We start from the raw sequence: 17851 nt of genomic DNA, 5'->3' as shown, positions 1-17851 counted from the left end.
TTGCCACTGAAATACTTTATATATTTATGTATTAGAATCACCTCTGTCAGAACTTCAGTATTGAAAAACACTTAATGTTTAATGAAGAATGGGACAGACTACGAAATTCAGAATAGAAGGCAAGAGCCCTAACTTCTAGCTGATGTTTAATGCTAGGAACTTGAATTTTACATGCTAGAAAAAACAACAGGAAATTAGAGGGATGCCAATCCAATCACACGTAAAGCTATCACCAACTACGATCTTGAAAACCAAATTCCTTTGTAAATAAAGGCACTGATGGCGAACTCGTGCTCTCATAATCATCACTCGGTATTGCTGCTGCCTCGACAATGTTCTATATGTAGCGATCTCTGCCATGGAACACAACCGCTGTATGCTGTTCTTATGCTGTTCGAGAAAAAAATAAAGAATAAAGAAAAAAAAGCTGGTTAGAATTTTGGCTGTTCTGCTTGTACTCTTGGATTCTTGTATCTTTATTTTTGACTCGTGAGATAAAAAGGTTCTTTAAGATATGCGTTAATATTATTTGTAGTACGATATATCTAGAGTAAAAAATTTATGCAGATCCCACGTACTGTTGGAATCGATGTAAGTGAAGCTTACCGTGCTGGATGCTTTGCTCGATGATAATTAGCGGTGATGTTGATGGCTAAAGCTTAATTTCTTCAACATTTAAGCTCGCACGAGAGTGGTGAGTTGATGTTAAACGTTACCTTGCGTGCACCACTGCTGTTTGTCTGTGTAGTACACAGAACACACAGGGAGAGGTGTTTGCTTTAGGCGTTGTTGTGCACCATATTTTATAACCTCTGAGTGGGTTGAGCGTTTTCATTTCCTCACATGGCACATTGCATTGTGGCAGAAGTATTAAACTTGAATTGGATTATAGGGCTTTACATGCCAAAACCACTCGGATTATGAGGCACGCCGTAGTGGCTGACTCCGGATTAATTTTGACACAGTGATATCGTTTAACATGCCCCAAAATCTAAGTGCTCGTGTGTTTACTATTTCGCCCCCGTCGAAATGTGGCTGCTGCGATTGGGATCAAATCCACGACCTCTAGCAATGCCATAGCTGCAAAGCTAATGCGGCGGGCACAGAAGTGTTAATTTAGATTTAGGTGCACGTTAAAGAACCCTAGGTGGTCGAAATTCCCGGAGTCCTCCACTACGGCGTGCCTCATAATCAGAAAGTGGTTTTGGCACGTAAAACCCCATAATTTTTTTTAAGTGTTAATTTGATGGTTGACTGCTACCGTAGTGTCTCCTGGACTTGCGGTGCACTTTAATCAGTGCGACTCTTCTTCTGCATGCCCTGCGTAAGTTGCCTGCTTGACATGTCCCCGCAACCGCTGTCGTGTAGTAGTGGGGTTTCCTTGCCTTCTCACGTCACCTCCTCCCCTCTCTTGTATGGGAACTGTCTCTTATCCTCCCTTCCCTTCCTCCTCTCTACAGTTCTATCTGCTTCCCCTCTGGCCTCGCACATTAGTAGAAAGGAAAGCGCTGCAGGTTCTGCAATGCTTCTGAGGAGGTCGCGGATAATTACAGCTGTGAAGCGGCTAATGTGGCAACAGCCAGGGAGCTCCAGAGGGTATTATGCACATTCGACGTGGTGGGGAGAAAACGAGTTTCTCCCATCGCCTTTCCTCTCTTACTTGTCTTACTTGCGCCTTTCATATATATATATATATATATATATATATATATATATATATATATATATATATATATATATATATACACACGCTCTGAACCCCCTCCTCCCCCAATGCGGTGTGCGCGACAGCAGCCCACAGCAGCAGCAGCAGTTGGAAAGTCAAAGGAAGAGGCAAAGAAAGCTTCGGTTTAAAACTTGAGTCTTATTTTCCTTTCAGTAAAAGAGTAATGTGTCTTTATGTCCTGTGCAGTGGTTCTTTGTATTGGTTGTGACATAACCTGCGCTGTTGGATTCGTTAAAGCTACTTCAGTTATAATACTTATTTATGCCACCCGTTGTAACTGTTTCTGCAACAGATGGTGCCTTTGTTTGCTCTGTTGCAGTGTTTGTAACCCGCGTCATCGTAAGTGCATCTTCACTTTTTCATAGTTACGTACATTGACTTTTACATGTTCACTTGTCTTTGACATTGTTTTGCCTGTAAATTTTTCTTCTGTACCACAAGGCAGTTTTGCATTTCAGTCAGCATAGGAAACCAAGTGTCAGATCAGTTCACTATGTTGTTACCCGTATCTGGAAACCTTGTACCACTTCTTTTATACTAAAAACTTTGTTTACAGGAAAACTTTTTGCTGAATGAGGTTGCATAATTTTTATTCTTTAAATCATGCTCATTGAATACTAGATGTCATCCACACTGCACTCTCCAATGGCGGCTTGCTCAGTGCCTTGTAAACGAATCTCTTAGGCCATGCTTCTGCAGACTGCAGTCACTGGAAGAGATTTGAGACACAGGAAATGACTTCATGGCTGCCATATTTTGAACATCTGATGTAGCTAAATAAACAGTCTTGGAGGCCATTCTCTGTTGTGCACTATTGCAAAGCTTAAGTGAAGAGATTCATTGAGAGAGGGTGGCATTATCGGTGAATTCTTCTTTGGGGGAGTAAATAATGGCCATGCTGCATTTTCTTGAAGTGTAACCTATCAGGTATTCAATGCTATTTTTAATTGTAAACTGTACACATACGGTTGTGTTTACTTCAATATTTTCACAGTGGTGCCACCAATCCTTTCCTAGGTTTATGCCATTTTTCCAGTGAACGTTCAGTTCTCTGTAAACATGGCACTTTGGACAGAGCAAATCTCTCTTTGGTTTGTCTTACTCTTTCTCTTTAGTGTCTTTGTTACTACAATAGTGCTTTAGAAAATCATACTTTTTCAGAGTTCTGAAATGAGATTTCTCTTCTTCAATGGTTGCAGGTGTCACTTCCAGGCAGGAGGAAGATTGTGGTTGTTATTATGTGGGGTTGCACAGCTTCCGAATGCTCAGAATTTTTCTATGTTTTGGTGGATGATCTGTTGTTTTGTTCCTTTTGTGTGTTGTAAACAAGCTTGCCACTTAGAGTGTGGTGTGGGTGGTATGGTGTGGTGTGGGACTCTGACTCAGGCTAATTGGAACCGGAGGAGGAAAACTTCAAGAGCGAGCCAAGCAATGTTTTGCATTGAAACTTGTGTCACTGTGTATCACGTACTTTTTTTTTAGTGTGTTCCTCCCTATCTCAGTCTTTTAAACCTTTTTTCTATGTCTATTGTAACATTCCTCTCTTCTATCTTATCTCTTCACATGTGTCTTTCTCACAGTTCTGGTGCATTTCGAATCTCCAATGAGGTGTGAGAGAGTTAGGTGGCTTGCACTCCTTCATTTAATACATCCTGTTTCCCTTTTATTACAACAAAACTACTCTTACTACTACTGTGACCGGCCTGGTCATACACCTGTCTGGTTTCCACGGGACAGGTCTTCATCTCAGTGATGGCTGTTTGTGCGAACCTCATACCGGCATGCCAATTGCCGGTGCTTGGCTTCTGCTTAAATGAGCAAATTGCGAGTTGCATCACCAAAGTACTGCTGGACATTCAATCATTTAGCAGGCTACTCTATTTTCCCAAATGAATTTCTTTCTAATTTCTCAAATGTTTCGCCATCGTCTTATGCAAAGTTGTGAGACAAAACCATCCATCCTTTGGTTTCTTTTTTTTTTTAATGTCTGTACCTACAGATCTGACAGCTAGGATGTGTGCACTAAGTATTTATGTGCATATTAGTGGGAGTGCGGCATCATGCATTATGTCATCCAGATTTGTATGTTTTGCTGGATTGTTTGTAGGCTATTGACATGCCTTACAGAGAAATAATTTGCAACAACAGCATGGAAATTTTAAAAGCTTACCACATTTTATATGAAATCTTTCCAAAAATTTTGATCATTCAAAGTTTTTATGTGGTGTATTGCATGTTTGTTTTGCTTTAATTTTGTTTGTATTTTTGTGTACCATACCTTTAACAAAAAACATGCCTCCCCCTTGCCCTATTTATTTTTTTCTTTGTAATGGCGCCAGCAGAATGAAATTAGCTGGTTGAGTATGCTCCACAAGACGCCATTATCTGGTGCAATTAAACCTCGGTATAACGAAGTAGATAAAGTCGCCAATTTGCTTTGTTATATCGAAATTTCGTTGTAAGAAATTTCGACCTTTTATGCAAATAAGTAGTCGCCGATTGATTTTTCTTGCACGGAAAGTTGCTGCAGAATTTTCCGAATTATCGGGCAATTGAAAAAAGCTAATTTGAATAAAAAAATAATTCGTTTTGATGAATGATGCTGCTTCATTCCTTGTCGATATGTTCACATAGGCGGTGCGAATTAAGTGAAGCCAGCCACGCTTTCTCGTGCACTCTGCCCCTGCAAACTGATAGCGTCGCCCGCACTGGGACGATGCTATCCTGAAAAGCGTCGGCAGCGGGGAGCGAATGCTTCGTTTGGCTCTCGCTCAAACGGGTTATCGAAAATTGAGATTGTGCAACCTTCAATACTAAACGAGCGGGAAGGCAGCTTACGTGATGCCACGCAGTCTTGGCGCAGGTACTCTTTGCATACGCGCTAGATTACCCCTCTAAATATAAAGGTGCGTGGCTGAGGGCATACGCAGCCGCACTTACAGCCATATGCAGCCACGGCTGAGACGTGCTCCAGAAATCGCAATCCGCGCTAATTTAGCCCCCCCCCCCTATCTGCCCCTGCTCCTTACACGTGTTTGATCGCGTTACCGTGAAATCGCTCACCTGCCCCTCTTTCCCTTTGCTCGCGCGGGAAGGCAGTACTCGTGCGGGAAGCCACCATCTTTCTTTCTCACCGTCACACACTTTCACTTCCACGTAAAGTGCGTGGGGCGTGATAGGATGTCATTGCACTTGGACTTTAATAGAGGACATGATGCAACTTGACTTGGCGGTCGCTCTTGTCGTGCCATGGGCGATTTGAGAGGTCCGTTTGCAAGCAGCCGCTTGTAATGCATTTGACCATCTGCGTCCGCAGAAGTTTCCATCTATTGTCTTGGCATTCCTTTGCTTTGGAAGCGAAATTTCGTTATATTGAAATCACGTATAAACACACTTCTTTATATTGAGGTTCTAATTACATGGCGTTCTATGGACAAGAGGTTACGAAAAGTTAAATATGTCGTTATATTGAGAATTTAGTTATACTGAAGTTCGTTATATCGAGGTTTAACTGTATTTCATTTAAATAGTGGCAGTAAAATGTATGTGGATTATAGAACTTTAGCACACGTACTACTGCTGTTTATGGTAATATTAGAAGCAACCCTTAAGCGTAACTGCAGAAGACAGGAGACCCCTAGAGGACTGGATTGCCCCTAGCCCAAATATTTTATTGCTCTTTTTTCAAGATATGTTCTCAGATGAATGAGCCCAATCAAACTGTTGATGTACTGTTGCTGAAGTGTTTGTGAAGGACATAATGGATTCACCAGTGCTGCCTGTGCTACCTTTGTTGACAAGCTTATTTTCCAACCACGTGAGCTTTAGGGTTATGTAGCCCATAGAAACTTTGACAGAGGACATAGTGTTATGGCTGTTCTGGAAGTTTTTGTGTGCAGTTGTTTGTGATCACTGAACATATCTTTGTAATTTTGCTTTTGTCTTTACTGGTTGTATTGGTTTCCTTGTCTTTGTTTATTGTTTTCTAATTTTAGATTTTGCTAAGCTATAAAAAAATTGATAGGTTGTGCTAACTTCGGAGAGAGAGAGAGAGAGAAAAACATTTATTCGGACCATCGAGGTGGTTGCTCTTGAGGTCAAATGGGTGGTGTCCTCATTCCAGGACTCCACTGGCCATGGCTGCTCGGCATACTTGCTGGACGAGAGCTTCTTGTCCCGCCAGGGTATCGCCGGTCAGCTGTACCTCCCACCTCTCAAATGACGTGCTAGGCGGCTTTAAGTGTTGAGGTTTGCCCCCGCACCCCCACGAGATGTGAAAGAGTGTAGGGCACTTTGTATGATTGGATTCGCCAGGCTAGGGAGGAGCGTACCACCACCTTTGTGTATGATTAGCGCTCTTATGATGAAGAACAGCTTGATAAATGGGATAAAAGAGGACAGGATGTGCTCACCAACAAGTGTGTTTATTTTGTAGCTGCAGTGTATATATATATATATATATATATATATATATGTATATACATACATACATACATACATATATATATTCACACACACGCACACGCGTGCACACATACACACAGACACACACTGAAAAAACAAGTGAGTGCATGCGTGTCCTTTGAGGAAAAAGGAATCGGGAGTGTCCAATTGCTCAGTCATGGACATTGCCCAACCCTTTGTCACTCCAGGCAACTGACAGCATGCTGGCACAGGAGGGCCCCTTGCAATGCACATTGAAGGTCTTGCAGATCTCATGAGCGCACTTGTAACAATACCTGCGCACAATTTGCATCTGGTAGAACATAGGTTCGCACTCATTTTGTGCAACGAGTGGCCAATTTTCGTGGGCGTGCGAATATTGGAGACCTTCAAATAACATTGAATATGCGTGTGCTGTGCGATTTGGTGGTGAAATTGAATAGTCACTATTTTTAGGTACATGTGAACGTTGTTCCGAATAGTTTCTAAATATTGCAATGTGTCAACTGTGTGAGAGAAAGTATAAAATTGGGGGCAAAAGTACGATAATTTTTCTTTCTACGTGCATAATGTAGTCGTACAGCATGAGAGCTCGTGTATTGGAGCAGGCTAAATTGCTCAGGAAACTGTACTTTACTGCTGTTACTGTTGTCATTGGGCACTGTCTGAGGAGCCCTGTGTGCATGGACAAACTGCTTATTTATTCCTAATGCTTCATTTGTGCTTTTAATGAACAATTCAACATGCAATGTAACGAAAACTCGCTGGCATTATGAATACCAGGATGTGAACGTCATCTTGTATTAATAACGACTATTCACTATGCAAGAACTATTCGAAAAGTATTCAATAATTGATTCACTTCAGGCACTATTTAATTCGCATTTGATTTGGTCTCAAAAACTGCTATTTGCACATTCCTATATGTTTTAATGATTTTTTTTGCATGCTCTCTCGCGCTTTACTCGCATTCTCATTTTCCCATCGTGAAGCCACACCAACAAGCTCAGTTCAGACCATTTTGCACTACACTAGTCTTTTCTCTTTTCGTTTTTCAAAATTTTAAGGATTGGGCCTGGAGCAAGTGCAGGTATGCTCGTCATTCGCTGATCGGGAGGAACAAGGTTTATCTGTGACGGTCAACAATGCCGCGACTGCAACGCCCTCGGAAACAGGTAGGCAAGCTTATCATCAACATGACGTATCTATCAACTTGTCAAACCTCAAAGGAAATTGTAAAATGTTGGGAGAAGAAAGCCATCATGGCAAGCACACAAATAGGCATTTTCAAACTAAATAAATTGGTTTGATCTTTATTCATTTATGAGAATACAGCACAGCAAATAATAGGCTAATAGAATAATAAATTGGTTGGAAAATGTATGCATTTTAGGTGCAAGTTGAATTTGATGAAAGGTCGGATCTAACGGAATCATATCTTCTTAGAGAAGATCATGGTATTTAATAGAGACAGTGCCAGCCAAGGTAAAATTTGTTGAAGGAGTACCGACACAATATTTTTCATAATTAATTTTCTTGCATTACAGGTCCGAGACCTCTAACTCCTTGAAAAAATGCACCCTAAATCACTATTGTTACAGATGAGATGGGTATATTTACAAGATGAATGAGGGATCATAGAGACAGGATTATCAGTAGTCGGGCATTCCCTATTCCCCACACAGTTCTTCAAATTGCTCTTCTTCGGGTCTGCTGTGCGATGCAACTTCTTCCTCCAGTGCAGACGAAGCTTGTCGAACACGTTAGGGAACCACATGATTGGTAGTGCTTGAATCGGGAGCTCTAGAATGGCAGTGCTTCAATATAATATCTTTTCTACGGCCAGTTTCAATTGAGTTTCTCAGGAGGTTACTGTGTCCTGACGTCATGACACAGGATGTAGTCAAGTGGGCGCAGGACCTTGCAATGTATTGACACTCGCTCCTGTGCTGCTACTTGTTGTGAGGGCCGGTGTAGCAGCATAGGAGATGACTGAGTGAGCTAGAGCGATCGTCAAAAATCTCTCGAGCCTCTGCACTATGATGTCGCGACACCGTAGAAATTTAATTATTTAGCGTGCTCTCAGGTAGGCCAGTATTGTCAGTGGGGCTTGGAGGTCCTATACCTTCATTTAACAAAAAAAAAAAAAGGATAAAGTCGCAATTATCATGTCAGCACTCCAGAGGTATTGGCCTCACTGTTGTTTTTTCGGTCTTGTTCTTGTTATTGATTGTAAACGAGGTTCTCAGGGGGAGCTGAGCCGCTTTTTAATTTTTTGATGCGGCATCTTTTAATGTTGCTTTTAGTATAACCCCGCAGAGTAAGAACACCATTTAACACACAACAGTGAAATTGTATTTCATGTAAAAATTAATTACTACAGTATGTTTTACTCAAATAATTTGTAACCTTTTATTAATGTATTCGTTACTATAGTAATTAATTAGTAATATGTTTGTTGGGTTGTCTACAGTGAGCTTTGCTTCATTGTGTCACAAATGCTGCTATGGGTTGAGCATTGAATTTCCCTCGCTTAAATTGGCATTTTGAGGTATCAAACTCCGACTATCAAAAGTTACTATGTGTTGAGCAATGTGCTTAAGCAATGACGCGGGGTGCGCACTGGTCCTTGAAACTCTTGAAAAATCCTTCAGATTGAAAAGTATGTTTTCCGGGACCTTTGAAAGTACTGGAATTCTTTATTTCCCTTGAAAACCCTTGAATTTCATGAGTAATGCAGTCTAACATCAATTTTGTGACCTGCTTTCTATGGCAGATCAGCATGGACTCTGCAAACTTCCATTTTTAAACACAATGTTACAGTAAAATAAAAAGAAAATATGGGAGCACTTGCACCGGCCTGCATGCTGCACACCTTTGCCACACACCTTTGATCTGCATGCCCTGCAAGGCACGCTTTCGTCGCATTCACACCCTCTTGCGCCTCTCTCCTTTCTCCCTTCCACCCCTTCTTTGTCGGCACTTTGAAACTCGTGTTTCGGTGGAGTGGAAGGGAGACGGGGGAAAGGCCTACGAGGCCAGCGATGGTGCTAAATTTTGCCTCATCGGATCTGTGCTACAGAGGCGGGTGCGGGGGCTTACTTATTTAATTGTTCACATGGCCCTCGCACTTTATCTTGGAGGTGATTTGCGGTGCGAGGGAAGCCTGGGTGAGCTAAGATGGCTGATAACATCAGTTCACTGCGGGCGACGCCATTAGCCATGACGGTGGAGTGGGTGCGAACGCTTCACAGGCTTCATTTTGAACAGTCGATGTCATCGACCCAGTATGAAACTGTATCTTTCGTCATTGACTCTCAAGTTCAAAAAAATTATATTTTTCGTCACTAAAATTTTTTTTTCAATTGTGTGATAATGCATGAAAGGTCGAATATAAAAATAAATAAATTTCGATGTATGGTATTTTTGTGCATATAAACCGCACCAATATTACAAGAAATTGAACAATAAAGTGGCGGTGCAGATTATATGAGAATTTTGCCAAGTGTGGCTACACGGCAGCATGGCGCGTGCTGCGGCAACACGTGCTGAAGCCATACCTCAGGGTAAGGTTCTCCGCCATTCAAGGTTTCGTTCTCTCCTAGGGAACCCCACCTCCTCCCCACTACTGTGTGTTGAAGAAGCTCCCTTCACCCCTCTTTCATGGTTGCTGTTACTCCTCCACTTTACGGTTACGGGCCACTAGATGGACAGAAAGCGAGAACATTGTCAGAACTTCCATTTCATTTATTTAGTGTGCAGACCCATGAATATGTACAGTATGGGCCATACTTAAAGGTAGCACATGATACCGAAACTGATCACTACTTAGACTAGAAAAGGAGGCATCTGGCGGTGACCATTCATGCATGAATATCTACCTTAATGCATCATATCAGCGAACAATTTTTTAAAACTTTGCTTATCTCCCTTTGTCATTTTCTCTCCTCATTAAAGTTTGTACCTCTATAATATGCAGTTACCTATGTCTGTGATGACTCCAGCTCTTTGAATCTTTTTCCTGTTTTTCCCACTTGTTCTCTAAACATCTCTCGCTCATCTCAACTGCTGACCAGTTAATGCTTCCGTGCACTTTGAATCCCACAGCTTCTTTAAGCTGGGCACTCCCTACAGGTCTTGCTAGGGGAATATCTTTGCATTCCATTACGATGTGCCGAGTCATTTCCGGACTTTTGCTGCAGCAGACACGTATCTAATCCTGATGCGAATGTCCTGGTACGTTTTTGTACTCATGCAGCCAGCCCGGGTTTTAAATATAGCAAGGCACTGCTATGTTATTTTGTTGTACAGATCTTTCCTACTGATTTCATCATTGCTTTAATTGTCTTTAATCTCCATGGTCTTTTCTGTTTCCGTCCTTTGCATCCAATTTACTGTCTCTGTTTTTCTCACTTTCTTTTTGTTGACACTAAGTTGTCTATTTGTACTTTAAATTACCGTATTTACTCGATTCTAACGTGCCGTTGATTGTACCGCGCACCCATTTTCTGCGAAAAAAAATTTAAAAATTAAAACCTTGATTGTAACGTGCACCTGCTTTCCATGACAAAAAAAAAAGAGTACAATACCACACACTTCGTGCTTTCATATAGAAATACTATTTTCTCTCATTTGGAAAAAACAGATTTATTCCCAGTACACTAAAGTTGCGATGAATAAAAACACAAATGGAAGCGGCGTACCTTGCCGTCAAGATTTTCACTGCGCCAGTATGACTTGCGTGGGGCAATAGATATCAGTCATCGTCGCTACCAGACAACTCCTTATCGCTGTGAACAGACCAAAGCATTTCATCCTTGGTGCTGTCTATGGCATTCGAAATCCCACACTTTTTAAAGGCCTTGTTGCCCATGACAGACGCGATTGTGCACCATGTATCTTTCACCCATCCAGCAAAGTCCTGAAACGAGGCACGCTTCCCATGCAGACCCCAATTGCCGCCAGGTCTCTTCCGCCAAACGTTACCAATCCAGTCGGCAATCAAGTCCGTGGTCATCCAACCTTTTTCATTTGCACACACAATCACGCCATTCGGAAACACGATTCCTTTCAGGAGCGTTTTACGTCTGAAGATAAGATACGGGGGCAGCTTGTGCCAATCTGCAGTACAACAAAGTGTTCTAGTGACTAGTTTTCTCGTGGCCGGAAGACAAAACCTGCACTTGCTTCGTCCCCTTCTTTCCAATGGTTGTGGTCGCAGGCATGTCGGAGTAGAGCAGCATCTGATCGGCATTTCCAATCTGTCCGAAGTTGTAGCCATTTCTATGGCGCAACTTCAAAACGTACGGCTGAAAACTGCAATTTTTCTTCATGTCCTTCGGGCAATTTTTTGCATATTCCTGTCAGCCTACGAAAAGAAAAGCCTTTTCATAAAATTTGATAGCCAGCACCTGCTCGTCTTGAAGTCACTCCGCATTAGCCCTTTCTGTAGGGCCAACTGCATCGCCCGTACTTTGAGCAGATCGGTCGTCACAGGCCGCTTGCTGCTCTTGCATGTATTCTGCGAGCAGCTCTTCTATTTCGGCAAAACAGCCCTGCTTCAGTCCACTGAAACCCTTCCTTGTTGCTTTGCTGCTGAAAATATTCTCCTTCTGTTTGCACCAGTCCCACACGCAAGTTTCGGAAACTCCGAACGCCTGTGATGCAACCCGATTTCCGTCCGCCTCCGCGCACATGCTAACTTTCCTTTTAAATGCGGCATCATGGTGGACTCGGCGTGTCTTCGCAGTTGGCGCTTCCATGCTGATTGAATAAATGCAGAAAACGGGAAGACAGGTGGTAGACTAGGTTGCACCAGCGCATAGAGTTCCATATTAGTATAACTACAGGGAAGTCTGGTGCTGCGATCGTTCAGCCATCATGGGAATGGTGGGAAGTACAGGCTACGGATTGGGATTCTGTTTTCTGGCGAACTAGTCTACAAGTATATTTTGGCAGTTTTAGTTTCGCTGTAAGCGAAATTGCTATAACCTGCAGTGGGACAGTGCGACACAAAGCTCTCTGCCTTTGTTCTGTTGCTTGAAGTGGCAACAGTGCACTGGGCCAGCGGCTCGGCTGATGTTTGTGTCGCCGTGTGGTGTCGAAGCCCTGACGAGAAAGCGACGGCATCATAAATGTTGAAAGAACTTGTTTTGACCGTTTGACCTTCGTTTGTTAAATGTGTTAGGTTGGCGCTGTAGCTTTATGTGCTTTATGAAACTTCTGAAGAGCAAAAAGAAGGCACTACTGATACAAGACATAGACAGTTGTACTTCTACTGGCTTGACAGTCAAATTTTATTGAGGGCTTCATTATGCATTGCTCGTTTATGTGCTCATTGAAATGTGTGTTTTAGCACTTTGAGAACACAAACTTACTTGTGGTAGGAAAGATGATGCTTCCTGGCTATAGTCTGCTGTTGCAAAATTGGCAAGTGCAAAGCCACGGCATAACAGCTGCTGGCGGACGCTTCAGAAGCGGTACGTCAATATAATATATATTGAAGCATACTCAAAGGAGGCCACAATTGTCCTAGCTAGCACTGCAGCAGATGTGCTTAAAAGTACTTGAAGACGTTCAGCAATCGTGATAGCCGATGCAGCCTTTCAAAAGAGCGAGAGAGTTTGCAAGTGCCTGTTGTCTGCGAGGAAAGTCTTGCATCCACAGCGAGCAGGAGTCGTAGCAGACACTTGTAGCATTCCTCTCAAAGGCCCAACACTCTCACAATAGACGTCAGACTCTGGAATTTTGCAAGACGCGTAGCGCCACCTGCCGGTGCGAAGAGGCAGTAATTGAGTAGTGCGAAGCCCGACTAACCTGCTAAGTTGCCTATGCAGCTAGCGACTGCAAAACAACGACTTAACTAGATTTTGGTCCATGTTGCGAGTGTTTTGAGCATTTAACACCCAGACAGAGAGCTATGAATTTCTCTGCTAGTCGGACGCGCCGCCAAACTGCCCTAAAGCGCTTGCTGGCTCACCCGTCAGACTGATGGCAACCTCGATAGCTCCGCGTGCTACGAAGAAACGCCGCAATCGACGCTACCGTTGTGTTGTAAATTGCCATGAACCCGAAGGACTGAATAGCAACATTCAGTTTTACTGATTTCCATCGTGATCGTATGAAGGGGAAAGGTGAGAGCGCTGGATACGGGCCGTTCGACCTGTTGGGTAATTGAATTACTTGCATTCCCCACCACACAGCGGCTCGCATGAGAAAGTGCGAGAATTTTGTTCTGCAGTAATTGTGTTGCGTAGCTCTGATGGAGGACCCCAGTAACCAAGCGAAAACTCGAGAATCTGCAGCCGTCACTTCGTTCGTAACAGAAAAACAACGTTGCAAGCCATCCTGCATATGTGCCATCGATATTTCTACCTTTTAACAGGCGTCCACCTCCGCTTGACTCAAGTGGAACAGGGAGATTTGGCAGGTCAGTTTAACCAAAGATTTTGGTTCGTTTATGAATTCAAAATCCTGTTCTAGAGCATCGTGGTATCGTGAGCTCATTTCTAGTTTCGGTATTTTCTATGTCCTGCGCCAATACAACAAGCACGTTTCGCAATGTGCTGAGCCTGCATTTTTCAAATGTGAGCAATAAAGTTGCTGTAGGAGCACTGGATGAGTCATTGCGAAGTAATGCACGTGTGTAAAGAAAAAAATGTTGCAGTAATTTACATTTATTTGTGCGCACTTCTTGAATTGAAGCATTTGCGAAAAGTTCAAAGCTACTGAGCGAGGCTGTAGCTCGTGCGAGAAAGATGTGGCGTATAGGCACTGTCTTACTTTCGTTACGTTCGCACGCTGTTTGCTGCCTTGGAAAACGTCTGTTTGCTGCCCAGAAAAAGGATATGGAAGGATTTACTCTTTGTAAATAATTGCGAGAAAAACATTACGATAAAATGCATAAAAATATAGGAGATACTTAAGTCTTGTGTTCAGGACATTTTCAATATGAACCAATGTTAAATGCTTAGATTTTTATGGTGATAAGCCTATAAACAAACCCGATGCGCTTTGTACTTGCGAGTTGCAGCACGCTGAAATAACAGCCGAGACTTCCTTTATATTGTACACGTACTTCGCCCTGCTGAGCTTCATCTCTTTCCGAAGCTTGGATGCGCGGAAGAATCTTTCCAGGTCCTTGATTTTGAGGAACTCGTGCCTCAACACAACCGAAAGTGGAGGGTCCATTGTGGCCTATGCACCTTCGCTTGCGGACAGCTCTTCTTGCACTACTCAGTTTGCGCCAAGTCTGCGATGGGGGCGCTGGTGACGGGTTTTTCTGCAGCGCCGCCTGGGCAGAGTCTGAGGTCTATACAAGATTTTTATTTCCATAAGTACTTGATGAGTATATATATATATATATATATATATATATATATATATATATATATATATATATGCATGCACGGTTGTTATTGCTGTTGTAAAAATAAAAATAAATAATTATTCTCTGGCACTAAATCTGGAACAGAATTGCAGAAGAATGTGTACCCTGGTGTTCCCTGGTTGTAAACCGTGCTTCAATCTCAGTCATACAAAGTTTATATAATGTGTTGTGTACTATATAAGATACTGCAGAAATAAAATTAGATTTTACGCGATAATATTTGAGTATAGCTTCGTTTACTGCGCCAGAAGCAGACGCCGCTAATCTAAAGGTCAAAGTCAATCCAAAGCCTGTACTTCCCATCATTCCCATGTAGGTTGAGGCAATGCTCAGGAGAGCCCTCTATAGACACTAGCGCCACATTTCCCTCTAGGATATTTATTTAGACACTCTGTGCACCAGTGCCTGGTTACACGTACAACATGGAGGTATGCACATAGAGGGAGCTACGGCAGCTAGGCTAGAAGCGCGTATGAGGCGGCCATTTTTCGAATGCTAATGGCGATATGGTAACACGGATTTAGGGTCGTACTCGATTGTAACGCACATGCAATTTTTGGACCAATTTTATCGGAAAAGATTTGCTCGTTAGATTTGAGTAAATACGGTACACTGTACTTGGTTGCCAACTTTCTTGACCTCTTTCTCCATTCTGCGACCATGCTTGTAATGCAATTAGCATTCTTAGGTTACTTTTCGCACTTTTCAATTTGTTTGTTTTCGGTATTATAACCATTTTCCCCACCAACTTGGGTCTCTTGGTAGTCCATGATCTGATGGGTTGAGTATTGAGCTGCTGTTCTGAGGGGGCATAACAAATTGGGTCACTCGGTATGTGGCACTGGGTATGTTCCATTTCGTATGTTCCGCTCTTCAATAACAAAAAAATCTTTTAATATTTCTCTGGTGCTGGGTGGAATTGAACCCACACCATGTATATTCAGACAATCTTGTATGAATAAATAATTGGACACGTGCCACGTGGGGATTTTTGCGGCAGTGGCGTTAGATGGCATGTGTCCCGAGGGATGTGCGAGATAGTAGCCTAGCTGTGTACACACTTCACACATAATGTGTTTCGGTGGTAGCAATGCGGTAGGTCGCAACATTGCTCCAGTGCTAATTGCAGTAAGGTTGACAGTCATCGCGAGATTAGTTTTTTGTGCGCTACTATGTGCCAAAATGGTCCGATCACAAAAGACGACGAGGACACTGAGTATCCAGCACGCTGACGGTGCATGAGCAGTGGTATCGGTGGAATCAGGCTTCTGCCTGATTGAGTGGGCTCGGCTAAAAAATATAATTTGTGGACACCAGGCACCAGCATCTGTCTGGTTTTTCTTCACCCACAAATTTTATTCCCACATTTGCGTCATCTCTCTCAGCTCTGGCTGGGCCTACTGCCGCAAGGAGCTTGAGCCCCGCTGTCTTCGTAGTCCGCCTTCTATCCAGTCAGCCATAGCCTCGGATTCTCCCGATCAAGTCTTGCAGTCAATGCCACTACCCCATGATTCCGAGGGTCTCTGCTCTCAAGCTCCCAAAGTTCTTATCCTCGGACTCGGAACTTTGATTCCTTACCATCGAATCCTTGTTCCATCGCCACTACCTCAGTTCACAGTTGACCATGTTTAACCACGTCGTTGGAGCGCTTTCACCTACCACTGCTGCAGTTGTTCGTGATGTTCTACACTCCCCACCCGTCGAATACCCCTATGACCATCTTAAAGCGATGCTCATCCAGCACACTACTGAAATGAAGCGGCATTGATTACGGCAACTTCTTACATTGGAGGAGCTCAGTGACCATAAACCACCAACTTCCGCACTAGCATCCAGCAGCACCGCCTACACACCCCACGAAATCAGACAGCTTGTCTACATTTCCGAATACACCAGCGTCATTTTTCACATCAGTGGAAAATCCAATGCCGTTGCCAATGCGCTTTCTCACGCCGCCATCCATGCAATGAATCACAGCCCACCGGTCATCGACGTCACGGCCATGGCTACCGCCCAGAGTGTCGACGCCGAGCTCCAGCTGCTTCGCACGAGCCCTACCTCTCTGGTGTTTGAGATATCTTGCTTCCTCACTGCGATGTGCCCCTCGTTTCTGACACGTCAACCGGACGTCTTCGTCCTTACGTGCCTCACCCAAAGTGCTGGGCTGTCTTTGATGCCTTCATTCTTTGGTTCATCCTGGCATTCGCACAACACAGCGACTCGTCACTTATCGTTAGGTGTGGCCCAGTATCATCGTAGATGTTCGTCGCTCGTCATACACGGGCCTCAACAGCCAACAGTCTAAAGTGCATCGCCACACTGCGACTCCTCTTTGTAGATTCCCGTCCCTGGAAGCTCGCTTCAGCCAGCTGCACGATAATATTGTCACAAAGATGTGGGACTCCCGCACTGCAGGACGGCACGCGCAAAGGTTGGCGCCACGAAAGACGATGAAGTGCGTAAGCTGCACGCTCTCTTTCTGGTCCGCCATTAAAGAGAAGCGGCTATTTTGGAAGACTCCATCTCCAATCTCCGTTACACATTTCTGGTGGAGGTGCGGGGTACATGCTACCACTCCCAGATCGAACACCGTCTACAAGCCCAGTACGAAGTCCGGTTGAGCTGACTCCTGCGCACGTGCGGACAAGCCGCCCACTTCAAGAACTGCCGCTCGAGCACGAGCCTCCACTCAATCAAGTCAGAAAGATGGGTACGTCGGTTCCATCTACTTCCTCGACCGTGCCGACCGAGGTCGTTCTCAACCCGCCGCGAATCCCCACATCCTTCCATGGGGACACCTTCGAGGATGTAGAGGACTGGCTCGATCACTTTCAGTGTGTCGCAGAATTCAACAGCTGGACTCCAAAGTGCAAGCTACGCAACGCCTACTTTACCCTCGAGGACTATGCGCGGACATGGTTTGAGAACCGTGAGGCGGTCCTATCGACATGGGATGAATTCCGGCAGCAACTAATCGGCACATATGCCAGCCTCAATCGCAAAGAACGAGCTGAATCAGCAATTCAGGCGAGAGTACAGAGGCCGAACGAAAGCGTCGCAATTTTGTCGAAGATATGTGCGGCTTTTCCGACACGCGGATCCGTCCATGCCAGAAGAAAAGAAGCTCAGGAACTCGATGCGCGGTGTCAAGCAAGAGTTATTCGGTGCCCTAATATGCAACCCACCAAAGACCATTGCAGAGTTTCTCGCGGAAGGCACTGCAGGCACTCCAGTGCCTTCCGCGAGGCACTGCAAAGGCACTGCAGCAGCGAACAAGGCAGTACAAGCGCGAC

At 43.9% G+C, this 17851-nt stretch overlaps 1 protein-coding gene across 2 annotated transcripts in view; it reads left to right on the top strand.

The window, feature by feature from the left end:
* The window catches only part of LOC129380712 (uncharacterized), a 44981-nt gene that overhangs the window by 5566 nt on the left and 21564 nt on the right, over nucleotides 1-17851 (top strand). For both annotated transcript variants that reach the window (XM_072284918.1, XM_072284917.1), the window contains 2 exons: nucleotides 2046-2065; nucleotides 7237-7344. In XM_072284918.1, coding sequence (XP_072141019.1) covers nucleotides 2046-2065; nucleotides 7237-7344 — 128 coding nt within the window. The remainder of the gene's footprint in view (nucleotides 1-2045; nucleotides 2066-7236; nucleotides 7345-17851) is intronic.

The sequence above is a fragment of the Dermacentor andersoni genome, chromosome 10 (assembly GCF_023375885.2).
Source record: "Dermacentor andersoni chromosome 10, qqDerAnde1_hic_scaffold, whole genome shotgun sequence".
Classification (NCBI taxonomy): Eukaryota; Metazoa; Arthropoda; class Arachnida; order Ixodida; family Ixodidae; genus Dermacentor; species Dermacentor andersoni.
This window is presented reverse-complemented; position numbering and strand designations above follow the sequence as displayed.